General features: G+C 34.8%; 1 protein-coding gene across 7 annotated transcripts in view; it reads left to right on the top strand.

The window, feature by feature from the left end:
• Positions 1–27751, top strand: part of LOC101897320 (mucin-12) — a 98602-nt gene that overhangs the window by 46662 nt on the left and 24189 nt on the right. For 2 of the 7 annotated variants that reach the window (XM_059119750.1, XM_059119757.1), the window contains exons 7-14: positions 3936–4760; positions 9322–9703; positions 9774–10040; positions 10113–10226; positions 13236–13359; positions 13442–13569; positions 14253–14300; positions 17044–17159. In XM_059119750.1, coding sequence (XP_058975733.1) covers positions 3936–4760; positions 9322–9703; positions 9774–10040; positions 10113–10226; positions 13236–13359; positions 13442–13569; positions 14253–14300; positions 17044–17159 — 2004 coding nt within the window. The remainder of the gene's footprint in view (positions 1–3935; positions 4761–9321; positions 9704–9773; positions 10041–10112; positions 10227–13235; positions 13360–13441; positions 13570–14252; positions 14301–17043; positions 17160–27751) is intronic. The other 5 variants (XM_059119759.1, XM_059119762.1, XM_059119764.1 and 2 more) reach the window with 5 other exon arrangements.

Genomic DNA, 27751 nt, shown 5'->3' on the forward strand with positions numbered 1-27751 from the left:
TTTCTTTTTAATTTCAAATTATATTATGTTTGGAAATCCCCTATCCAATTGTTAGTGTAGTGTAACCTCTCCTTCTACCTTTGCACCAAACATGATTTTATTTATTTTTTTTTTCATATTCCATGGCAAATTGTTGGATATGTACGAGAGGAGTATTAATTTGAAATTTTGTTATATCGTAATTCGTAAAATATTCTTCAAAAATTTAAATTAGTATATGTTCATAATATTATTAAGAATCCCCCAAAAAAAAAAAGACATGTTTGTCTTTCGTTTGTTATGATAAAATTATTTCAGTGGGTAAAGATATGTTGGAAAATTTTTAAAATTTCTATAGGAATATATTTTAAATGGGCCCTCTATCGTTGTGACAGTCTATCATTTGCAGCTTCGGTAGTCCCTTACAAAAAAAATCGTAATGCTACGATTTTCTAGGAGTTGTTGAAATGAGACTTTGTAATTCCAGATTACACGATACGATGTATAATAATGGCTTCGGGAGTATGTTATGTTTGGCGAGCATTTAAAAAAAAATGCAGTGTAGCATGCTGGACAGAAGTTTTCCACATTATTAAAATTTTAAATTATCACTTCACTTCACTTTATTTTTATGTTTTGAGGTGAATGTACCAGAATAGGGTGATATTTCGATTAGATCTATGGATAATGTTAACCTTTTGTCGGGCAGGTACCAAATGGCATGGACCGATAAGTTTTTTATATTCACATTAGATATAAAGTCGGCGAGGGTATTTCGTTGTGTGAAGATAGAAGAAACATTGAATGATTATTTTGTATTTTATAAAACTTGCAATTATTTTTACCCATTGTGGATAGGAGTGGGTCGAAAAAATCGTACTTTCACAACAGACCTCTGATTGAGAAAAACATTGAAATATACTTAGTTTAAGAGAATATATTAAAAATTTTGACCCTATATATTTGTCTACTTCCCCTAGATCTTGTGATTGTAGATTTTTTGGGTGTGCGAAGTTTAAAAATAACCGGATGCTTAATTTTGTGAGCATTATAATTATTCAAAATTTTGTTCCTTTGTGTGGGAGGTGACTGAAGGACAGGAGCGAAATTTCCCATTTCCGAACTCGATCCAAGTTTGATAATAATATTACGAATTTGATTTGGTCCAAAGAAACCTAAGGTCAAAACCCCTTATTTCGATGAGACACGTTTGGTTATATATACTACCCGTTTGGTTATATACCCTACCCTAAGGGTATAATAGAAGACACTTATACTCGTATAGGGACAAAGCTCCCTTCTTTCCCACATTTTTGACATTTTCTGACTAAGATTCCTGGGAATCCTTGCATTTTAGGTATATAGTGTCTTTGGCAAGACTATTTTTAACCCTAATGTGGGTCACCAAAGCGTCTTTTTTTGTCTTTTAAAAAAATGGTTACCAGCTGCCTTTTATCGGAATCGAACAAATCAAAATGTTCTACAAAATAATTCGTGATTAATTTCTGTTATAGTAAGTTGTTTAGGGTGCTTTATATAGCCTTAATTATACACAATATTTCGACAAATTATATGTGATAAATACCCTTGGATTGCTTCTGGAATAATTGCTTTAAGGATCATATCGGTCCATTTTTTGTATATCCCAATGTATTCCGTACAAAATTGTAATTTTTTTAATTCAATTTTTTCATTCAAAATTTATCATTTTAAGTCCACGTTTTGGCATAGCCCTCATTTAATGACGGTATAACTCATTTCGAGCGCCTTGGCTCAATTTTCCAATCGATTTGGCTTTTACTTGTTATTTGACTTTCTCAGGGCATTGAACATCTTTTCGCAATTAATTTCCAGTGTAGGTGCCTGTGTCGGAGTGGCGCCCATATAAATGTAGATACCTCCAGATTTCGAAGCCGTCATTACAAAATTGGTATAGAAAGCCTTTTGGAGTTTTACTCTTCTGACCTAATACTAATATCTTCACATACAAGACCTCATATTAGATCGGTTCGGAAAGTGGATACCAACACCTTTACATAGAATGTGTCATATCCCAACCTATATCTGATGGGATAGTGGACTTGAGAGGTATTAATTCTGTGGGAAGGTTTTCCAGTCTCGGAAGAAAATGCTAAATTTCGTGACAAATTTAACAAGGTAAAGTAATTTTTTGCAAATAGGACACCACGAATTAGATTCGGAATGTATTCCTGCGTACCTCCCTGGTAAACGGTACCGTTATATTAGAGCTACATAATTTGATAATTTTTCGTAACGAGATTTTTTCACTCCTAAAAACACTATGTTGTGCTATCAAATATTTAGTCAATTGATTTTGTAGATAAAATTCTGAAAATACATAAATCTTCGTGGTACGTATACTGGGTGTCTTGGATACCGGGGGTTGGGGCTATTTAGAAAAAAGCCTGTTTGTATTGTCGAACCCGAAGGCAACATTCCATTCCTTAGGGATATCTGTTGTCTGTATACATTGCATCAGAATATCGCCCCTATAAAGTATTAGTCTGCTCCAGAACTTCAAGAATGTAAACATTTTCACAACGACAGCCGATTGTCCCTTTATGATATCGAAAAGAATGCAAAACTTGTAGATTTTTGTAGGTACTGAAATAGAGCATATATTTGTATGTTGAAATCAAAAACAAGTTAGAATGTATTGTTCCGTTTGCAGACAGTCTTATTTTGGCAGACATATTGGAATATCAGAAGTTTGGAAGAAATCGTATTACATTTTTTTAAAATATTATTTTCTTCTTTTGTGGGAAAGGTACCCATCGCAGTGTTCGGATATATTCTATATTTGCTCTAGGAATAATGCTGACAGAAATATTTGAGTGTCCAAAGTATAGAGACAATAGGTGATCATTTCACATTTCTTAGCAATTATGTGTATTCAATATGTCGACCATTTTTGGAAAAAGTAGCAAAGGGGTATTGTCTTTATACGAATATTACTTTGTTTTCGAAAAAATTGCAGTTTTGTTACTAAATTTTCGCATCATTTTTGATGCCCTTGAATATTGTGCTATTTTCGGTAATTCGGAATTTCTTTTGGTAAGTGAAGTACTATTGTAGCATTGCTCTATGGCACGGTCTGTTCTTGTCAATGAGTATAATCCGATTGACAACACACCATCAAAATCTTGTTATCATTATATGGCTACGGAGGGTATATATCATTTTTGATTACCTTCGAGTGCCTGAATCAGAGATCAGTAGATTTGAACCGATACATTTTCCGTCATCAAGAATATCAATATCCAAAAGTTCTCACCCTTTCTGGGGATTCTTAAGGATTCTTAATTTTAAATTAATTTCGTATTCAACATTTGCCATGGAATATTTCTACATATCGAAAAAAAAGAAAAAATTGTTTTGACTAAGTATTTTAGGCGCCCCATTTAGTAAATCCAAATAAGCCATTCATACATATTTCTATTTTCTAATTGTACATCCATACCACCATACCCTATGCATCATTATTGTGTATATATATCATCCTAACCATACTATATATATGAACGTGTATTGCTGCGGTATTATGTTTATTTGTTTTTTTTTTTTCTTATCCTTGTTTCTTGCTATTGTTGTTTCAATGAGATAGTTATGGTCCTAACGTTCTACGTTTTAGCTGACAGGCAAGAATATAATTCCTTATAATCCGCTGTAGTACCCTAATTATTATATAGATATATACAAATAGAGTGGTGTATAAGATATGTATTTACTTTTCCCCCCGTTTCACAAATACCATATGCACACACATACACATTAAATCTCTATGAAAGAATAAAAACCGAAAAACAGAACATTTCTGTGTTTTTGTTACTATTTGTATTTGTGTTTGTGTTGTGTGTGTGTGTATTAACATCTTGTAGCAAATAATATCATCATCTCATCATCTTCTTCTTGGTATCATCATCTGTATATTTTAGTTTTACGTCACAGGCCACAGTCAACACAGCCATTAGCATGTTCTTCATCGTATTTCGGCAACGGCGGCGGGGGCTATGATCAAATGCGTGCCAACAGTGGAAGTTATATAGGATTTGGTGGTAATAGTATCAATGCCGGCAAATCGTTGACTGGAAACGAACCGATGATGACCAGAGGTAACAAGATTGGTTACAATGATACAATTGCAACACCCATACCAACACCCCAATCCATGACAATGCGTAGTCGGCCGGCTGTAGTACAGCACAGTACAACACTGCCAGCAAATGCAAACGCTGCCGCCCTCGCCGCTGCACGGCAAACATTAATGGGGCGTTTGGCTGCTGGCGGTATTGGCAGTTTCCCACCAACGACCACACCAATGGGCGGCAATGATCAACACTATAATCACCCGCAGCACCATAACCATCATCATCATCATCAGCAACAACAAACGAAATCACTGCACAGCATGCATGCACCATCATTCTATGCATCGGCCGTTAATTCGCCATCGTCATCATTGCACACACCGCCAACATCAATACCACCACCACAACCACCACTATCCTCCTCCTATACACAACACCCACTGTTGGCCACGTCATTTGGTCCAAATGCAGCCACCGCCACCAACGCCATCAGTCCAAATGCCAAAGCCACCAAAGTCTCCAACCAACAACAGCAACAACAACAACAGACCACAAACAATAAAACCAACACCACCTCCTCCACAATCACCTCGAATTCCTCGAATGTCATAAATACAAACAGTACGCCAAAACCGTTTTACAATGCATCTTCTTCGCAGCCATTGTGGAAAAGTAAGTTTTAGACGTCCTTTCTCTCACACACACACGCACACACACTGTCTCTCTTTCGTTAGCTAGTTGTTAGCTCGTTCGTTCGATCGTTCGTTGGCTTTCGTAATGAAAGGTTTTTTTTGAAAATAACACCCAGACCAGGCTATGTTACTTTTTATTTTTTTTTATTTTTATTAATTTCTTTGCTGCTGTTGTTGTTGTTCTTATTAAACCCCGACTCTTATCTCATTGTAGAAATACCAACAATTTCAATGAACCCCAATTTTAGATATCCTCTATGAAATCTAAATTTTAATTCAATTCTATATTTCTGTTGGAGAAAGGATCTTAAATTTTGAATACGTCATGGTTTTAACGTTTCTATATCTTTGGCATTCCAATGACAGCCTTTTCGATATGTTTTAAAAACAACTCCCATTCCCAGAAAAAAACAAAAGAGAAATGAAAATGTTTGTATTTGTACAATGGTATTACGTTTGCGCATTGCGTTTGTTGCACCTTTATTTTAGAAGCGTATTTTGCACAATTTCCAGCTATATGCATTTTATTCCAATGCCGGATGCTAATAAAAAAACCTTAAATGTTTAAATTATGCGAGTTAATGCAGGGCTGTTGTTAGGTATAGTAAATTTAAATACATACCTCGACTCCGGCAAAAGCTTTTCACCGACTATTTCTCCAAAATCCATATTCTATTCAATGAAGATCTCTGTTGTTTTACATAAATATAAATACCTCCACTATATTAATTTAGGCATATGTATATATCTTTGATAAGCATGAGGTTCAAGTCCGTCTGTTGCGATCCTTGTCACATAATTTTATGTAGATTTTTTAAATTAGAAAAATTATATGAGCTAAGGTAAAGGCCCCATATAAAGTTTCGACACAAGTGCTAGATCATCAAATATGTTCCTCTCGACTTTAAAGGTGTCAAAAGCATTTAACACGTAAATTTGACGAATCTGGTTTTCAGCGGATACAGAATCTTCTATCCAACCGACGATCGACGTTAATTTGACATTTTATGTTATTGTTGAACTGGAATTCGAAGTGCAAACCTTTTTTAAAATCGACTTTTGGTGTAAAACGAGTAAAAAAGCTGCAAGTTCGGCTCAGCCGAACCCTTCACCATTTGGAACGAATTTGGCTATTCTCAAAAACAATAAAATCCGTTAAAAATTCTGTTAAAATCTTAAAAATACCCAATGTAGCTGTTATATTAGGGTCTATACGACGCCATGGATCTGCATAGGTAACTTTTGTCATAAGCCATAACAATATTCAAATGCGAAACTTAAAAAAAATCGGTGAATAATGTAGCTAAAATCATTAAAATACCGAATATCGGGAGATATCGTTATATGGGGGCAGTACGAAGACGTGGAGCTGCACAGACAATTTTCTGTCTTAGGCTTTAGTATCCATTACGAACTTCATATACCAAATTTGAAACAATTTCGGGGAATAATGTCGCTAAAATCATCAAACTACCGAATATGGGAAGGTATCGTTGTATGGGGGCTATACTAAGACGTGGACCTGCACAGACAATTTTCCGTCTTAGGCTGTAGTAACGATTCCAAATTTCAAATATAAAATTCGAAATAATTCCTGTGAATAATGTGGCAAAAATGCTGGAAATACCGAATATCTCGAGGTAGCGTTATATGAGTGATATACTAGGAGGTAAAGTACTCACAGAGAACTCCATGTGTAGAATTTCAGACAATGTCATTGAAAAATGTGAAGAACTCCTTGTGTAGAATTTCAGACAATTCCAGTGAAAAATGTGCCTAAAGAGGGGTACCGTTATATGGCAGCCATTCGATATTGTAGACCGATATAGGTCATCTTCGAAATTAACCTGCCCGCACACAAAGGACTGATCTGTGCAAAATTTTAGCTTCCCATCTTTGTTCGTTTTGACTCTAGCGTGATTACAATAGACGGACTGACGGACAGGGCCAAATCATCTTAGAATTTAACGCCGATCAAGAATATATATACTTTGTTATGTCTAAAATTATTATTTCGATGAGTTACAAGCGGAATGACGAACTTAAAATACCCTCCATACCATGTATGGTCGAGGGTAGAATGAAAAGTATAAGGTGATTTTGCCGACAAATGCATATCTTAAATATATGTCCGTTATTTAAATAGGGTTTGACTTGCGTTATGATTATTCGAAATGTTAACCTTTTATGGGTGAGGTACCAGAAGGAGTGGGTGTAGTCAGATATAAATTTTGTACTTCTCTGGAGGTAGGTGCCAGTAGTGGAATTCTCTTACCCTTTTTTTTGAGTTATCGACAAAAGTCGGTAAGATTGAAATGCTTATAATTTCGGTAATTAACAAAATTTGTCGGTAATTTAGCGACGAAATCAAAGTAGTCGCTAGGACCTACCGATAGATACCAATGTTGTCAACCTTAACTTTTTTATTATATCAAAATTTTGGGGTCTTAAAGTTACCGAATTTTGTAGGTAACTCAAAAAATGAGTTAGAAAATCGCACTACATAAAGAGTAAACCGATGACGATGCGATAATGAACGAATACTCTCCTCGCCTTTATTGGATTTAACTTTTGTCTCTTGTGGGGGGAGGGGGAGGTGTGAAGAGACAAAGTGCATTGATTTCTTCCATTTCTCCCATCTGACTTTCGCTTGAAACAGATATTATCATGGATACAGTTTTGATTGAGTCGTAGAATCCTTTCCCATTTTTTCCCCATATTTCCACTTGATTGATGTCTCATACATCCAAATCGGATGCTCTCTTCGCGTTTTATGATACGTATATAAGTTGTCCCATCTTCACTCTATATCAAATGCTGGCAAAACATTCATTGAATTTATAATTATTCAAAATTTCGATATTTTGTTGGTGATGTATTAGATAAACTTAGCCGATATGGTCACATCTAGTTTATGCCTTATAGAAACATTTCATTCGTTTATTACGAGTATATAATTTTTTAATGGTTCAACCGTGGGAGTTTCCAGAAGAATACGATCATAACATAAGGTAAAAAAGCCCATCCTTCGAATCAGTTCCATTTTAAGCTAAAACGTTGAAATCGGTTGGAGAGTGCAGTTAAGGGTATATCTATACAATTTGCGGAACTGTCATGGGTGCTATTCCGAAGCATGAACCTACATAGACAATTTCTGCTAAAGGGGTTGTCAATTCAATGGAAATACATTCCAAAAGAAAATGGTGAGCCCACTAGTTAAAATTTTATTTTTCGATGTAAAAAGAAACAGAAACATAAAAAAGTAAGAAAAACAGCTTAGTTCGGCCGGGCCGAACTTTTAATACCCTCCACCATTTGGAAGGTATTTGAAAAACTAATAACTAATAAAATCATGAAAATACCGAATATCGTGAGGTACTATTATATGGGACCTATACGAAAACGTGGGCCGACATTGCCCATTTCCGAACTTAACCTGTCTACTAGTAAGCTAAGCATGTAGGCAAAATGTTTGCCTTCTATCTCAATTCGTTCGAAAGATAGCGTGATTAAAACAGACAGACGGACATCGCTCGATCGTCTTAGAATTTTACGCTGATCCAGAGTATATATACTTTGTAGGGTCTATTATAAATATTTTAAGGAGTTACAAACGGAATGACAAATTTAATATACTCTCCATAGAATGATGGAGGGTTGGTTTAAGTGGAAATGGCGAAAATGACTTAAAACAGTTCAGGTTTCTCTCGTCACATAAAACATGCTGTCAAAACTACCAATTTCCATGGAAATTTGTATATGAGTTGTTCAAGTAATTATTTTTAGAGAATTTCTCACAGAGGTATTCTGAACTTTCCATCTCTACTCCTTAAGCTTTGTATAATAATTCCACAGTGTCTTACAAGCAATAGTTAGTTTTAGCAAGCCCTTTTCCCTCAGTTGGAATGAAAGCAAGTTTAAGGGAAAGATTCAACATTTTTTGTACCTTACTTTTTCAACAGCTGCATAGGGAACTTGGTCATTAATTTTGCATAATTTAATTTTCTTGATCTCTTGTTTCGTCAATTTTCGGCATGTTATATTATCAAGTGTCTTTCCATGAACATTTCAGTGTAGGCTATATTATCATGATTTGTATTTATAGCTTATGGTATATCTGAATCAGTTTTCTTCATCAACGAAACACCAAAACAATCGAAGAAAATAAAAGGGAATACATTCTACTAACCCCAAGCTTGCCAACAAATATTATAAGTGAATGCACATAAGAAAAAAATACTTCAATGGCCCTTTAACGGTGGACCCACTGCTTATATTTCGGCATATTTCTCTTAAGGCTATGCAGTATAGTTAATGCTTGATTTATTTAAATTATTTTTTCTTTAATCTATTATTACTGAATATCATGCATTTTATCATACATCATTTTCAGATCATTTTCCCTTTATTTTTCCAATTTTCCCAGATTTTAAATAAGCTTTAAAAAAAATAATGCTTTTAATGTTAATTGCCAATTAAAGGACTGAATAAAAAATTGTAAAACTAATATATTTTATTTTTACCGTTCTCCCTCATTTTAGCAGCATCGGCGTCACAAGGTATTAGTGACAACGTATCCAATGCTCCAGCCCCAGCCGGTACAATGAAAACATCAACGGCCTCCATTACCTTGAAATCCGCAACCCTGCCCAGACGTAAGGTCGGAGCTAGATCAGAAATTCAATTGGACATTAAGCCACCACCACCCATTGTCGAGCAATCAAATATGCGTTTCACCACCGAAATGCAACATCCCATTGCCGATTTGCGCAGTGCTCCACCACGTGAGGGTCCAGTTCCTTATAGTCCCATTAAAAATATGGCAAGTGGACGTGCCTCTAGCCTAGAACCCAAAGAACACATTATCCATATACAAAAGCCACCATCAACCTATATGAGGACCACCTCAAATACCACAACAAGGTGAGGGAGAGAAAACTTTCGAAAATCAAAAATTTTACTAATAACTGTGTGTGTGTTTTTTTATTGTCAGATCTGGCTCCCTGTCACGCCAATCTACCAATGACTCAGAGTCCGATACCACATCCACCGCTAATATGTCACAATCCACAATTACCGGTTCTTCGCAACCCATCAAAAAGAGTCCCCGTGAATTCATTATACCCATTGCCGTTGAGGGTGGCGGTTTTATAACACCACGTGAAGGTAGCATAGAACCATCAGATTCAAGTCACACCGCAGCCACTAGCACATCAAGTCGTTCGACATTTACACGTCTTAAACCAACACGTCGTATTGGGTATGTTAACATTTCGACTCTATATATGTGTATTTATAATCAATACATTCCGTTGTATTTTGCCCTTTTCAGATCACTACTTAGCGAGACTGGTGTTGATGACAGTTCGCCATTCCAAAAATTGCGCACCTCATCAACGAATCGCGATAACGATGATGATACACGCTTTACGCTGCACAAATTAAGGTGAGTATTATCTCATTTCAATTAGTCTTAGGCATAGGGGCTGGGTTTAAGGCGACTATAGGGATCCCCATCGAAAGGGACTGTAAATGAAGCAATTTTCTAAGACAGTCAGGTATTTATTTTTGTCCGCTCTCTGTAGCGTAACTTTGCCCTGTCCACCTATTGTTTAATCACTTTTTCCTTTTTTTTTTTTTGGCAGAATCGATTTCGAGTGCCTTGACTTCCTCTTCTTTCTTGCAGAAGTCGTTCGTCGTCTTCCCTTGTGTGGAGTGTGGTGCCTCCGGCTCTGGCACATCAGAGGCCTTTTTTGAAGGCTTCTTTGTTACAGTTTCTTCGTTTTTACCTTTCCAGGCAAGCTGGGTCTTCCCGCAATATTTGCCTCTTTTAAGACCTCGACTGGTATCACCACTGTTCTGTATATAAGGATCCTTAAAGTTGCGTTAGGATACGTCCTCTCGAACTTTCTGACGAACTTCAGGTTCGTTCTAATAAGCTACAGCTTATTATCAGTGAGCTTAGATGGATCACCATCGACATATTAACTACAGTAGTTAACTGTTCGCCGATATGCTTTTTTATCCTTTATCTCCTTGGATTTGGCGCTCTTAGTGTCGGGAAAGCTGAGTGGCACTTCAAATTTAACAATCCTCCTACCTCCATATCCTGCTGCCTTGATGAGAGTGTGGACTTGTCGATATTTACCGACGAGTTAATATTGGGCCCGCAAGTACTGTTCAGGTCGACTTTCTTGGGAGTCAATACCAGACTAGAGGAAGAGGTCTGGACTACCTTGGATTTCCTTTCCAGACAAGCTGGGTCTTCCTGCATTATTCGCCTCTTTTGAGACCTTGACTGGTATCACCACTGTTCTGCATGTGGGGATCCTGTTTATTAGGAGTTTCCTTAAAGTTGCGTTAGGATACGTCCTCTCGAACCTTCTAACGAACTTGAAGTTCGTTCTGATAAGCTACAGTTCATTATCAGTGAACTTAGATGGATCACCATCGACATATCGACTACTGTAGTTAACTTCTCGTCGATATGCCTATTTATCTTTCATCTCCTTGGATTTGGCGCTCTTGGTTTCGGGAGAGCTCAGCGGCACTTCAATTTTATCAATGGAGACGTCCTCTCTGTCCTCCTACCTGTATACCCTGCTGCCTTAAGAGTGTGAACTTGTCGATATTTACCGACGAGTTGATATTGGACCCGCTAGTACTATTCGAGTCGATTTTCTTGGGAGTCAAACCCTGACTAGAGGAAGAGGCCTGGACTACCGTAATATTCATATCCTCGTCAGACAGGGGCCTTTCTCAGAAGTCTGCAGGGATACTGTTCTGACTCGCCCTTTACGGTCCAATATCGGCAATGATCTGGCGGACTCCCTGCTGTCGTCTTTTAATGTTCTCATCACCAAGGTCAAGGGTCAGATCAACGAAGCTCGGTTATAATACAGTTAGCAAACCAGTAGCACTGATGGGTTCGTGGTCGCTTAACATTCCAGCGCAAGGGGACCCTCGTAGTGTGGGTGGTACCAGCACAGCGGTTTGACTGTTTTAGGAACGCCGAAACATCGTCTCGCCAGTGTAATGACATTGGCACTCGGGTATTTAAGTATTTCTGCAATTTGTGTCGAATCAGTTAAACTACTGGGTTTCCACTATCCGCAAACTGTGGACCAGATATGCACCTCGATGGTGGAGCGAGTGTAAAGGTCATTGAAACCGCCGTTTGAAGTTTTTTAACCTCCATCATAGTATGGAGGGTATATTAAGTTTGTCATTCCGTTTGTAACACCTCGAAATATAAATTTTAGACCCCACAAAGTATATATATTCTTGATCCGCATAAAATTCTATATCGACTTAGCGGTATCCGTCCGTCTATCCGTTTGAGGAAATCACTCTAGCTTCCGAACCAAAATGAAGAAGGTTGACAATGTTTTACTCTAATGTGTATTATGTCTGCAGGACTCTTGGTATTGAAAATGGGTGATGTAGGTACACGTTTTGGTATAGCCCCCATATTATGGTACCTCTCGATCTTCGGTGTTTTGGCGATTTTAACGACATTATTCACCGGAATTGTTTCAAATTTGGTGTTTGAAGTTCGTAATGGATACTACAGCCTATGACATAAAATTGTCTGTGCAGGTCCACGTCTTCGTGTAGCCCCAATATAACGGTACCTCCCTATTTTCGGAATTTTTAAGATTTTAGCTACATTATTCACCGAATTTTTTATTCAAATTTCGCATTTAAATATTGTAACGGTTTATGACGCGAGTTGTCTTTGCAGGTCCACGTCGTCGTATAGACCCTACTATAATATTTTAGTATTTTTAGCTTTCAACAGAATTTTTAAGGGATTTAATTTTTTTGAAAATTGCCAAAATCGTTCCAAATGGTGGAGGATATTCAAAGATCGGCCCGGGCGAACTTACAGCCTTTTTACTTGTTTTCAATAACGTCAAGGTTTTTTGGACTGTACTCTAGTTAACATAACTGGGGACTTGCCTTTACTCTGGGTCTGAACATTCTTTGGTTATGGCCCTTCACAACTTTCTTAGAACTTTCATCAAGGTGGTCATTTTTTAGCTACGCAGGTGGCTATTCCCCCTCGGTTCGGCAGTAGTCAGTTACTGCAACTGGCATTCTGAAATATTTTTTCTCCACTTGAGTTAAACGTTTGGTTCACCCTAGTTCCTTTGATTTTTTTACTATAATAGGTTGTTCCAGATATTTATCTGGAGCTTTTTTTTCTGCTTTAGCGGTTTAAGGTGTGGAGTTTCTGCCTCCAACCATTCAGTCATTATATTTGGTATTGTTCCAGTGATCGTCAAAAGAGATGTCTTGTAGATCCTCTAATACGACTTATGAAAGATAGGTTTTTTCTGGGAACTTCTACGACATAGGGGTGCCTTCTTTTTTATATAGTCGTAAATAAGCAATTACTTTTTTATCATATAAATAAACTCTTTGAACTTTCAATATTTTTTTTTTCTTTCAGGAGTTCTCGGCCAGTGAAGAAATTGAGTCAAGACAATGACTCGCAAAGTTCCGGCGAAGAGGACGATGATGATGGTTTTGAAATTTTAACAGCTGAAAATCTATTCTCCACACTTTTGCAGCGTGTAAGTTTGAAATGATTTTCATACACAGAAATAAAACCTTGACTAATCTCCCCAATTCCCCCACTCCACATTTCTTTTACAGGTGCGTGCCTTGACAAATCGCATGAACGTTAATAATGATCTTACCTCCGCTTTTCCAAGCTCAAGTCGTTTACTAAGCAATATGAGACAGACACAAAGTCCATTCTGGAATCAGGATCCATTTGGCAGGTGAGTGTGTGTTTAGCATATAACCATATGATATTCTATTATATTTATTTTCTATAACATTTTGTTAAGTACTATCATTGTTCATTGTTGTTGTTTTTGCTTTATATTTTGATTTGATTAAACCAAAAAAAAAAATATTTTTTTCACTAACTGCATTCACTTTAAAATGCTAATCGAATATTATCAATTTTCTTTTACATTTTATTTCCATGCTGCGCTTTTTAACCAAAAAACAAAAAATATAAAATTAAAATAATATGACCTTCAAATAATCAACAAAAAACCAATACCATTCGTGTGTGTGTCCAATTATGAAACAAACCCCAAAAAAAACTGACCATCATTTTTGCACACCAAAAATCAATCAAATCATCACCAACCAACCAACTCGAAAACATCATGTTTAACATGTTGTTGTTGTTTTTATTGTTACACTGTTGTCGTTGTTGTTGTTGTTATTATTAATATATTATTATGGCAAAAAACAAATTGGCTTTTAAACATTTTGACCAAAAACCAAAATAACTACGCTTGATATATATGTGGCTGTGTTTCTCTCGCTGTGCGTGTGTGTCTGATGCACTTACCACATGTTTGTCCTTTCACCATGGATAAAAAAAAAACCAATTGCCCCACCCCATTTTTTGTCCACCCACTACCCACTACCCTTCACCGATATGTAGAACTAAAGTTAGTTATACATACAGTGAAACAATCGAAAAGAAACAAGTGTAAGTAGACCAAGAAAAAATACAGAAACAATCAATAAAATGCTCTCAAATTTGTCTGTGTCCTACTCCTCCTTGCATGAAGTGTCCCAACAATTTTTGTTTTATGTAGTTTGTTCTTAGATAAGATAAAAATATGTAGTATATATTTCGTCCCCCCTTACTTTACCTGTGCACCTATATATTAATGACTAAAATCACTGTTTTTGAGACCCCCCCTTCCTTTTCTTTCTTTAGTTTCATAGTTGCAATTTTAATTTATATTTTATCAAAATTGAATATCAACCAAAAAACCCCCCATAATTGTAGGTCCAAATCTATGCAGCCCACCCCAATTCGGAATAGGAATTCAAATGATAGTTTCTTCTGTCGCTTGTGTAGATTTTTACTTTGCCTAAAACCAAACACTTGTTGCCTGTAAGTTTTACATCCAACCAACCAATCAACCATGTCGCATGTGATTTGTGGTCTGTGTTTTTGTTGCCTCCTTGTTCGTTGTTGGTTTTCCCATAAATCTTGGTGAGAAATAGCTGTTTGGAGAACAAAAGGAAAATTTTGAATATAAATTCTAATGGAATGTTATTCCCCGAATATTTTTATACCCTCCACCATAGTATGGTGGGTATATTAAGTTTGCCATTCTGTTTGTAACACCTCGAAATATTTAGACCCCACAAAGTATCAGCATAAAATTCTCTGTCGATTTAGCGATGTCCGTCCGTCTATGGAAATCACTCTAGCTTCCGAACGAAATGAAGTAGATTAAAAAAATTTTACTCAAATGTATATTATGTCTGCAGGACTTTTGATATGGAAAATTGGCCATGTAGGTCCACGTTTTGCTATAGCCCCCATATAACGGTGCCTCTCGATACTCGGCACTTTTTTGATTTTAGCGACATTATTCACCGGAATTTTTTCAAATTTGGTATTTGAAGTTCATAATAGATACTACAGCCTAAGACAGGAAATTATCTGTGCAGGTCAACGTCTTCATATAGCCCCCACATAACGGTACCTCCCAAAAATCGGTATTTAGATGATTTTAGCGACATTCTTCACCCGAAATTGTTTTAAATTTGGTATTTGATGTTCGTAATGGATACTACAGCCTATGACAGGAGATTGTCTTTGCAGGTCCACGTCTTCGTATAGCCCCCATATAACGGTACCTCCCGATATTCGGTTTTTTAATAATTTTAATGATTTTTTTAAGTTTCGCATTTGTATATTGTAATGGCTTATGACAAAAGTTACCTATGCAGGTCCATGTCGTCGTATAGACCCTAATATAACAGCTACATTCGGTATTTTTAAGATTTTAACAGCAATTTTAACGGATCTTACTGTTTTTGAGAATTGCCAAATTTGTTCCAAATGGTGAAGGGTATTCAAAGTTCGGCCCGGCAGAACTTCCAGCTTCTTTACTTGTTTAAATTTATTTGTATTCTGGTTCCAAACGACCCTCCCTCTGGGAGCACTGCGGTTACCCTTTTTATAACCTCTATCTCGATAATGAAACGCAAAATGAGCTTCTTGACCTCAGTGTATGTCCCTCTTTTTATGGTGGCTTATAATGAAGTTTTTGAAGTTTTCTCGGGTTCCACAAATTTAGGCGTAAAAGGTAAACCTGACTAAATCTTCCTTGTTTATGCCAGTTCAGCATTATAGTGGCACTTTCTGGCTGTTTAAAGAGGAAATAAATTGCTGTTATCCTCCAGGTGTGATTTTTCATGAAACACGATCATTTTGTTTGTTTACAAACTGTTGGACAACGAATGTTTTCTCATCGAAGAAAACCAAATTCGGCAGTTTACCACTTTCGGAAAAGCGAAGCTACTATTTAGTTCTTTTGAGTCTATTTTCTTTCTGTTGCGATGTAAGTTCTTGGACTTTTTGGAATTTACCCCGAGCTCATTTTGCAATATTTGCCGAATGGTCTATTGCGATATGTTCAACTTACGAGCCATTTTTCGGCCACTTCGACGCGGGTTTCAATCGAACTATTTTTCTGGAAAATTCTGACCAAAATGCTTTTGTACGCTTGTAAACAATATAATGAGCTGTCACTGGAATAATTTTAAAAGCTTTCGGACGAGTGGCTTAGAAATGACAGCAGTCTAAAGTCGGTTACAGTTTTTTCATCTCACCCTGTATATTAATTTAATTGGCCACCAGTGCGTATAGGTTTTGGCAACACTTATACGCAGCACTGTCTGAGTTAAATTCGGCTTTATTACATGCGACATGGATCAAATGGTTGTAAACTGACCAATTAAGGTCCAACATTTTGTCATTCGATATCGAGAAAAAAATTCGATTGAAATAAATGTGAATTTGACATTTTGAATTAACTTAACTGAAAAATTCGATCGGTTTATATATTCCAGATGTTCAAAAAATTTTACTCAATCTAAAGAATTAATTTCGATCGGATTAAGTTTGGTATCGAATATGAGAATTTGACCATTTATTGAAAGTAGAGTTTAGATAATATATATAAAAATTTCCAGCAACAATAATTCATGATTGTTTCTTTTTTTGTTTCGTTGTCCTCTCTCACCATTTGTTATTAACCCCCCCAAAAAACAATAAGGCAAATGCTTTTCTTTTTCAAATACTAATAATAATAATTATAACAATAGCATTTAAATTTATAAATAAATACGAAAAAAAAAAACATTCAAAAAACTAATTTCAACTTAAAATTGTTATATTTTTTCCTCAATTCCAAATCAACGTTTAGCCGACTAAACACCGCCGCCAATAGCATGGGTGTGCCATGGCGTCACAGTATGTCTCGGGATTTAGGCAGTGACATGGAATCCATGTTCTCACGTACCGGTGCCACACTGCCAAGAGGTGAATATCACAGATTAAAGAGTAGATTTTTAGATCATTGAAAAAAAAACAATAATAAATCTATCAATCAATTCTATTTAAATTAAATCTAAATCTGAAACTAAAAAAACTCCAAACAAAAACAATCAAACACACACAAGCAATTATTGTTGTTATTTATACGTTTCTTATTATTTTTTACATTACATACATACAAACATATTATCTAAACACATGAAAGTGAACTACTACTACCTACATACATTTTTATTATTATTATTACGTTTATTAATTATTATTAATACTATTACAACAAATTACTCTTATAATTCATTATTCTCTATTCGATCACTACTACTACCACCACCATTTCAAATTTTAATTTTATTTCTGTTTTACTCAAAAAAAAAAGATGATGCTCTTCATTCAATATTTGTATTTCAATTCCATTTCATTTTGGTTTTCATTTTCTTTATGTTTCTTTATCATTTGTTTTCTTTTCTTCATTTTGTTTATGTCTTGTTATATATTAGTTCAAACCGGAATAGTGAAGGGGAAAAAACGTATAGATATTCCAAAAAAATATAACTTTATTGGATCGTGTCTCACACACAAGTTATTTTAGAAAAAAGGACATTTTGGAGGTGTGGAGAACATTTCTTATGCCTCACTAAAATCCTTTGTGTTTGAATTTCCTGTAGATTTCCTATATCCCAACAATGGACTCAGGGTACCAACTTACCGTGTTACAAATAAACACTTTTAGGTCGTCAAAATGTGAGGCTCGTCTATGGAGACAAGTTGGAACACCAATTCGTTTATAAAGACTCTTCGTTGGTCCCCCAACTCGTCTATAAAGACTCGTCGTTGATCCAACAGCTCGTCTATAAAGACTCGTTGTTGGCCCACCTACTCGTCTTTTAAGACTCGCCGTTGGTCCAGCAACTCGTCTATAAAGACTCGTCGTTAGTCCAACAGCCCGTCTATAAAGACTCGTCGTTGGTCCAGCAGCTCGTCTATAGAGACTCGTCGTTGGTCCAACAGTCCTTGGTCCACCAACTCGTCTATAAAGACTACTTGGTCCACCAACTCGTCTATAAAGACTACTTGGTTCAACAACTCGTCTAAAAAGACTCCTTGGTTCAACAACTCGTCTAAAAAGACTCCTTGGTTCAACAACTCGTCTAAAAAGACTCCTTGGTTCACCAACTCGTCTATAAAGGCTCCTTGGTTCACCAACTCGTCTATAAAGACTATTTGGTCCACTAACCTGTCTATAAAGACTCCCTGGACCACCAACCTGTCTATAAAGACTCCTTGGTCCACCAACTCGTCTATAAAGACTCCTTGGTCCACCAACTCGTCTATAAAGACTCCTTGGTCCGCCAACTCGTCTATAAAGACTCCTTGGTCCGCCAACTCGTCTATAAAGACTCCTTGGTTCCTAATTGGTCTATAAAGACTAATTAACCCCGATTTTGCCCGTATGGCAATTCTTTCGGTAAGGTGTGTTTTGATTTTTAACACTACGAAGTCCAATGGGATGTTAATACCGATTCTACTTTGCATAACCTCACATGTCTCATTATAGAAAACATAAATCTTCATAAAATGTGTGCCATATTATTTGTACTTTCTCAGCCCTAACTTCTTCCCCTTCGCTCTTACGGTTTGAACCCATACATTGTCGCGCGTGAAAACCAACAAACCAAACAAAGCTTCATTTAAAACTTAACCTATTTTTTTCTGGAATATCCTTTTTTTCTTACATTTTTATTTGATTTATTTTATTTTTTTCATTAGCTAATCTTAAAAAAGAAAAGATGAACAATTTTAAATGATGAATGAAAAAAAGAAATCTTTTTTTACCAAGCAAATCTCTTCCCAAATAAAAACAACCAACCAACAACAAAAAAGCAATCCTAGCGCAAAGCAAAAAAAGTAAACACACACACACACACAAACCTCGTATTCAAAGTTGTGGAACTTATTTTATTAATTCAAAAAAAAAAAAAAAAATAATACATTAAAAAAGAAAATAAATAAATCTGTGTATTATGGATATTAGTAACACAAAAACAACAAAACTAGAAGAAAATGCTTTTTTATTAGGAAACAATTTTATCAAGTGTTTTTTTAAATATTTATAAAACGTTAAAAAAAGAATTTAGAACAAAAAGTTTTTTTAAACCCATCGTGTGTTGTATTATGTAGACGATAATAGGTCAACATCAAAGAAGAAAAAAAAAGATAAATTGTTAAATAAAATTTTATATCACCACTGTTTACAAAAACAAAAGGAAAAGTTTTTCTTTAAAATTAAACAAAGAAACCTCCGATTTTTGTTCTAGCGAAAAATAGAGACATATATTTTATTGCATACAAGGTGTCACGAAATTGCTGGAAATTTGGCAAGGTTTGCAAAAGAAGTTTTTAAAATATACAAATCATGTGATTTTAAAATTTTCCAAAAATTATTTTTATATTTATATGATTTTAAAATAATAGCAATTAAAACATAAAGGTCGGTCTAAAATTGAAAAAAAAAGAACTAGTTAAAAAGTAATATTCGTTTTATCCACCAGATGTATACCTTCAGCCAGTGTTTTATTATTTAAACATATTTTGTCTTGTGTTATGATTATTCAAATTGTTGACCCTCTATGGAGTAGGTTCCCAAGGAATGACCCAAATATTGTCCATTTCGTATCGGTCCTGAATAAATATGATATAAATACGGGGTAAGACAAAAAAAAACTACAACAAAGTCAAACGCCATAATTTATGAATTTATACATTTTTTTCAATTTTATTGAATGAAAGCAAAAAATTTCGGAAATAGCATCAAATTTTAGAATATGTTTAGATTTGTTCGAATTGGTCGCCTTTGGCATGAATTATGGCCTTCAAAAAGACAATAAAACCGTTACACCCTGCCCGAATGTTGTTCTGCGGTATTTTGGCCCATTACCGGCGAAGCGCTTGCTTGAGGAGATCTACACTTTGATATTTTATAGTGCCAACCTTGCTTTCTAAAATACTCCAGACACAATAGTCCAACGGATTGGTATCCGAAGATTTTCGTGGCCATTGTGCGCTGGAAATGAAGCGAGGAATCTCAGTTTGTAACCATTCTTGGGTGGCGCGTGCTGAGTGCGATGGTGGTGAGTTCTGTTGGAATGTCCAAGGTCTGCGGCCAAAATGTTTGCGTGCCTATTGCTTTAATCCACCCTCCAGAATATTTTCGCTCGGTATTTATTCTGATGCCACGGTCGATTAATTCGAGCGGAGAGCGACCATCGGCTGTTATGGCGGCCCACACCATCACCATGGCCGGCGCTTGAGTTCAGGTGGCCAACCGAAGGTGTACATTTTCTGCTGACCTCTTTGGCAAGTAAACACGATCATTTTGTTTGTTTACAAACGGCTGGATAACGTATGTTTTCCCATCGGAGAAAACCAAATTCGGCAGTTCACCACTTTCGGCCAAGCGAAGCAACTCTTTAGCTCTTTTGAGTCTATTCTCTTTTATTATCTGTTGCGGTGTAAGTTCTTGCACTTTTTCGAATTTCAATGGCTGTAGCCCGAACTCATTTTTCAATATTTGCCGAATGGAATATTGCGAAATGTTCAGTTCACAAGCCATTTTTCAGCCAATGCGACGCGGGTTTCGATCAAGTCGCTTCTTTACTTTTCAAACCATTTTTGCTGATGTTGCTGTTTTATTCCGTCCACTTCCTTTACGTCGGGCTACGCTATCAGTATCACGGTAACGAGCGATGATTCGAGACACAAAAGACTTATTCCCATTTAAATGCTGGAGTGCTCTAACCATAGCCACCTGTGGTTTTCCAGCCAAATATAAAGAAATCACACTATCACGCTTGAATTCCGTCACGAATAACTTTTTTTTCTGGAAAATTCTCACCAAAATGCTTTTGTACGCTTGTAAACAATATAATGAGCAGTTGGTGGAATAATTTTAACAGCTGTCGGACGAGTGGCTTAGGAATGACAGCAGTCTGAAGGTGGCTGCAGTTTTTTCATCTCACCCTGTATATACTTTGTGGGGTCTAAAATGTACATTTCGTGGTGTAACACGAAGTTATACTCCATATAACTCAAACATGATGTGTAAACCTGTCTTAACATTTAGCACGTCTGTATAGCTAAGTTCTGAACCACTCTCAATGTAGCTATAAACTTAATTGTCTATATTGTCTTCGAAGAGATCCTTAAGATCCTAGATTTAGGTGCGGATCCGCACATTCATTTTTTTTTTCTTTTTTGTATGCCGACCAGATTTTTTGTGACACCCTGTATATAATTAAATCAGACATACCCACAAAACAATAATTTACCAGAAAAAAAGTAATAATCTTAAAAAGAAAGCAAAAATAGAAACTCAAACTTGATTTCTATATTTCCACCCCCCGTCGAACATTTTCTACTCTTCAGACACAACAAATGTAAAAGTGTATGCAGAATCAACTTTATTTTTTTTTTAATTTAGCTACCTACAAACCTATAAATAAAAAAATGGTTTTGTTCGTTTTTCATTTTCAAAAAAAAAAATAAAAAAATACAAAACAAGAATAATAAAATATAATATGTAAGGACATATAACAATAATAATTTTTAAATATATTTACATTTAAAAGAAAATTACAAACAAAAAAAAAGATAATAAAGTATGAAATTGTGATTTTTTGCAAATCAAACAAAAAAACTATTTGAAACTGTTTTATTTTGCTCATGTTTTGTAATCAAGCAGCCAAGCCCCCTCACTATCTATCTCTCTCTATCTCGAAAAAAAAATACCACACACACAACTGTAAATATATTTTTTTAAAATCAAATCAACAACAAAAAATCATTATTAACTAAATTTTAAATTTTCATCATCAACATTTTTTTAATCACGCGGTTTTTCTCTATTCTATCACCATTTTGTTTAAGTTTTTTTTTTCTTTCGCAAAAATTACGGCCCGCCTGTCTTTTATATGAAAATAAATATCTATTCTTGTTTAAATTTGTTTATATTGTTTATATAAAAAAAAAAAAACATATTTATTAAAGCTCTAACACTGTTAGTATTTCTCTATTGTTTTTTTATTTTTTCTTTAACTTTATTTAATATTTATCTCTTAAGATATTGAAATTTTTGTTGTTTTTGTTGGCGTTTTCATAAATAAATATCGTTTGGAACTAATCTCACTATTTTTAGAAAATTTGTTCGCATACACACTATGTAACAAGATTTTTTTTTTGTTTTTATCTAAAATTATAGATAAAGTAATTTTGAGTTAAAAATTGTAAAAAAAATAAATAATAATATTAAAATTTATTGTAGAAATAAAAAAATTATAGTATCTCGAATCGGAAAAAAATTTTATATGTTTCACAATTTTGTATATATGTGGGTTGCTAATGTAAAAAAGAAAATATTTAACATATTTTCAATCTTACCAACTCAAGGCACCTGAAATCGAATTTACTAAACATTTAAACACCCGCAAATAAAGAGCATATTTAATTGCTGCCCTGGGACCATGAAATCATAAATTTTTCGAACAATTATGGATTATATTTTCAGATAATTATATATGCACTCTTCTAATCTGGTCCATAATATGGCGAAATACGATATTATTCAGAAATGTCGCCAGCATTCTTAAATGATTTTTTCATCCGTAAAAATGAGTCGGGCATTGAAAATTATTTCATCCGACAACTCTATTTTCCCTTCCGAATTTCTCAAGTATATCATTGGGAGTTCTGTCCTACCTCGGTTCGAAAGACGAGAAAAACTTGAGCCTTTTCATCGGACAATGAAGGAATTTGAATTTTCACTCCCAAATAAGTTTAATTCAAATTAAAAAATTGAATGAAAGCAAAAATGTCGGAAATAGCATCAAAATATAGAATAAATTTAGATTTGATCGAATTGGTCACCTTTGGCACGAATATTGGCTTTTAAACGGCCATTCCCGGCGAAGCGCTTGTTTGAGGTGCTCGACACTTTGGTATCGACACTTTGGTATTTAGCTTCCCAAATACTCCATACACAATAGCCCAAAGGATTGGTGGCCATTGTGGGCTGGAAATGAAGCGAGGAACCTCATTTTGTAACCATTTTTGTGTGGCGTGTGCTGAGTCCTGTTGGAATGTCCAAGGTCTGTGGCCAAAATATTTGCGTACCCAAAGCTTTTATACACCCTCCAGAATATTTTCGTGATAATATTCGGCATTTATTCCGATAAATACGAGCGGAGAGCGACCATCGGCTGTTATGGCAGCCCACACCATCACCATGGCCGGCGCTTGAGTTCTGGTGGCCAACCGAAGGTGCACATTTTCAGATGACCTCTTTGGCAAGTAAACACGATCATTTTGTTTGTTTACAAACTGCTGGACAACGAATGTTTTCTCAACGGAGAGAACCAAATTCGTCAGTTCACCACTTTCGGCCAAACGAAGCAACTTTTTAGCTCTTTTGAGTCTATTTTATTTCTGTTGCGGTGTAAGTTCTTGCATTTTTTGGAATTTCAATGGCTTTACCCCGAGCTCATTTTTCAATATTTGCCGAATGGAATATTGCGATATATTCATCTCGGCCACTGCGATCAAGTCGCTTCTTTCCTTTTCGAACCATTTCTGCTGATGTGATGATGTTTTCTTCCGTCCACTCCTTGATGTCGAGCTACGCGGTAACGAGCGTAACCGTAATATGTACAATGTAACAACGGTATTTGGGGAAATATATCAGATACAGCTCAGAAATACCTTTGCTAAATTTAATCGAGATCGGTTCAAATTTGGATATAGCTCCCATATATATCTTCGTCCGACTTACTTTTTTTTGTGCACCAAAGGTGGAATATTAGCCCAAATGGAATGAAATTTGGTGAAAATAGGTTCAGATATAGCTATAGCTCTCATATATATAGTTCAACCGATTTATTATATTTGTTATCCGCCGTAATATGCACTCCGTGATATCGATATTCGGGGAAATATATCGAATTGTGCAAATTTTATCGAGATCGGTTCTGATTTGTAATAGCTCCCATTTATATTTATCCGATTTCAAGTTAATTGAGAACCAAATAGGTAATATAAACCCGAATTGAAAAGGCAAAAATGTCAGCAAATTCCACCCATATATTAGTTCCTTTAGCCTTTAAATTATAACTATAATCATAGTTGGTATGATTTAATTCTCACAAATCTCCGATAAAAAAACTTTTAACTGTTATGTGAAGCTCTACTAAATATGAAAAGGGGTGGGACTTTAGCCATTCTCTACTGGTTTTTCTTGAAATTTTAATTTTGAAATATGAATATTTTGGGGTTGTAAATCATAACATTTTTCTTTAAAATTTACTTTTCACTATTATCATTTGAAAATTTCTAGAATTTTTACGTTTATAGTTCGAAAAAAAATTAATAAAAAATGTATTCATTCTATTAAAAATTTAAATATTGAATATGAAGCAACGGAAGCCCCCATTTCAAAAAAGTTATTCAAAATTTGAGAAAACACCTTTCAAATGATGTTACCATTCTTTCGTCTAAATGTTCACATGTTAAGTTTGGTCTTCCAAATGGAAGTTTCAAAAAGATTTAATTCGAATTATAATAAATTTATTTTTAATAATAAATTTTAATAAATTTATAAATGTAAATAAATATTCACAACTAATAATTTGCCAATACAAATTCTTGTTACATAGTGTTATACGACAAATTTTCCGACAAAGAAAGAAAAATTAAAAGAAGAAGAAGAACTAATTTAATATATACTTCAAATTGTATTGCGAATATTATATATAAATATAAATAATATATATAATATATATAAATATAAAGCAAATGTAAATATTAGCTAAAGATAAATTATTATAAATATGTGTAAACACTAAAAAACAGCTAAACATAAAATATAAAAATACTTAAAGTTTGGAAATTTGCGGTTTCAAAATTGCAAAGAATCCATTTAATATAAAATTCCAAAAATTCAACAATAACAAAACAAATTAAATAAAAAATTCCTTTAAAGCTTTGTCACAACTTTTACAGCGTGCTACAAAAAAGGTTCATTCGATTTGAACTTTGACCCACCATCAGATCAAGGATATGTTAAATTTGCCATTTTTTATGTTTAGGCCCCATAAGTTCCAGGCATTCCTCTTCAGCGAAATTCAGCCTTATCCGTCGTTCTCTTGCAATAAAAAAAATTTTGGAATTTGACCCTTAGATGATTTTGGGCATTCCACATTTTTAAAACGGTTTTTTATTAAAAAATTTGTTTTTTTTTAGGCGAAGGTCATTTGTTAATGGATATTTGATAATTTTCTCCTTCGATATGAGCTCTAAATGACCTAAGGAAATTACATTGAAAATTGGAATTTATCGAAGTCCAACGCATCAAGCAGGCGCATATTATATGCTGTTTATTTTAGAGGCTAGACGAGGATGAAATTTTATTATACCCTCCATCATAGTATTGATTCCCTTTGAAATATACATTTTAGACCCCACAAAGTATATATATTCTTGATCAGCATAAAATTCCGTCCGTCTATCCGTTTGTGGCAATCACTCTAGTTTCCTAACGAAATGAAATAGGTTGATTAAAGTTTACTCAAATGTATATTATGTTTGCAGGACTTTTTGTATTGAAAATGGGCCATGTAGGTCCACGTTTTGTTATAGCCCCCATATAATAGTACCTCCCTATTTTCGGTACTTTGGTGATTTCAGCGACATTATTCACCGGAAATGTTTCAAATTTGGTATTTTAAGTTCATAATGGATGCGACAGCCTATGACTGGATATTTTCTGTGCAGGTCCAGGCCTTCGTATAGCCCCCATATAACGGCAACTCCCGATATTCGGTATTTTAATGATTTTAGCGACATTATTCACCGGAAATGTTTCAAATTTGGTATTTGAAGTTCATAATGGATATTACAGTCAATGACAGAACATTGTTTCTGCAAGTCGACGCCTACGTATAGCCCTCATATAACGGTACCTCCAATATTCGGTATTTTGATGATTTTAGCGGCATTATTCACCGGAATTGTTTCAAATTTGGTATTTGAAGTTCGTAATGGATACTACAGCCGATGACAGAAAATTGTTTGTGCAGGTCCACGTCTTTGTATAGCCCCCATATAACGGCAAATCCCGATATACGGCGTTTTGATGATTTTAGCGACATTATTCACCGGAAATGTTTCAAATTTGGTATTTTAAGTTCAAAATAGACACTACAGCCTAAGACAGAAAGTTGTTTGTGCAGGTCCACGTATTGGTATAGTCCCCATATAACGGTACCTCCCGATATTCGGTAATTTGTTGATTTTAGCTACATTATTCACCGAATAATTGGTATTTGAAGTTCGTAATGGATGCGACAGCCTATGACTGGATATTTTCTGTGCAGGTCCACGTCTTGGTATAGCCCTTATATAAAAGGTACCTCCCGATATTTGGTATTTTGACGATTTTAGCCGCATTATTCATCGAAATTGTTTCAAATTTGGTATTTCATGTTCGTAATCGATACTACAGCCTAAGACAGAAAATTTTTTGTGCAAGTCCACGTCTTTGTATAGCCCCCATATAACGGTACCTCCCGATATTCGGCACTTTGATGACATTATTCACCGAAATTGTTTCAAATTTGGTATTTGAAGTTACATTCGGTATTTTTAACATTTTACGAGAATTTTTAACGGATTTTATTTTTTGGAGGGTTGGGTGGAGGTTTTTTAAAGTTCGATCCGGTCGAGCTTACAGCTTTTTTACTTGTTTTTATATTGAGTTTTCCCCAAAATTTTTCCCTATACACATTTGTATTTTTTATAACCTCACTATTTAAACTCAGTAAGCCATTGCATAAGGACATTTTAAGGACTTTATATCTAATGTAGCACCGTCTGTAAATATAAAAATTAAGCAGAGCAAATTTTATGTTTAGCTTGTTTTTAGTCTTTACTATTTTGCAAAACAAAAAAAAAACAAAACTTGAGAAAAAATCGAAACAAAAGCAAAACAAAAAGGATAAAAAATAAAGTTATTTTGCATACATCACATTAATTTTTTGTTGTTCTAGTTTTTTTTATATTACTTTTTTTATAATTGACATAATGCTATAATACATAAATATTTATTTCTTTAAAACATAATCTTATTTTTTTACTTTTAACAATTTTTTTTGAAAAGAATTGCTTATACAATACCAATAAAATTAAGATAAACAAATCACTAAGAATGGAAATAAAACCAAACAAAAAATAAAAATGGAAAGTGTCCAAAAAAACTTTGAATACGATGCAAGTGAAAAACGCTAATAAATGAACACCAAAAATATTAAAAAAAATCTAAAATTTAAAACGAAAACATTATTTAAATTTGTACTTCTTTTAGTTTTTCTTTCTTACTTTCGTTTCAATGTTGTTGTAATTAAGCCAAAACAAAACAAAAAAAAGAGAAACCAACAATTTGCTTTTATATCGATTTTTTATGAAATAAGTTTTGTTAATGTTTGTTTTTTATTATTATTGTTATTGTTATTATTAATTAATAATAATGTGTTTGC

This window comes from Musca domestica, unplaced genomic scaffold (assembly GCF_030504385.1).
Source record: "Musca domestica strain aabys unplaced genomic scaffold, Musca_domestica.polishedcontigs.V.1.1 1, whole genome shotgun sequence".
NCBI lineage: Eukaryota > Metazoa > Arthropoda > Insecta > Diptera > Muscidae > Musca > Musca domestica.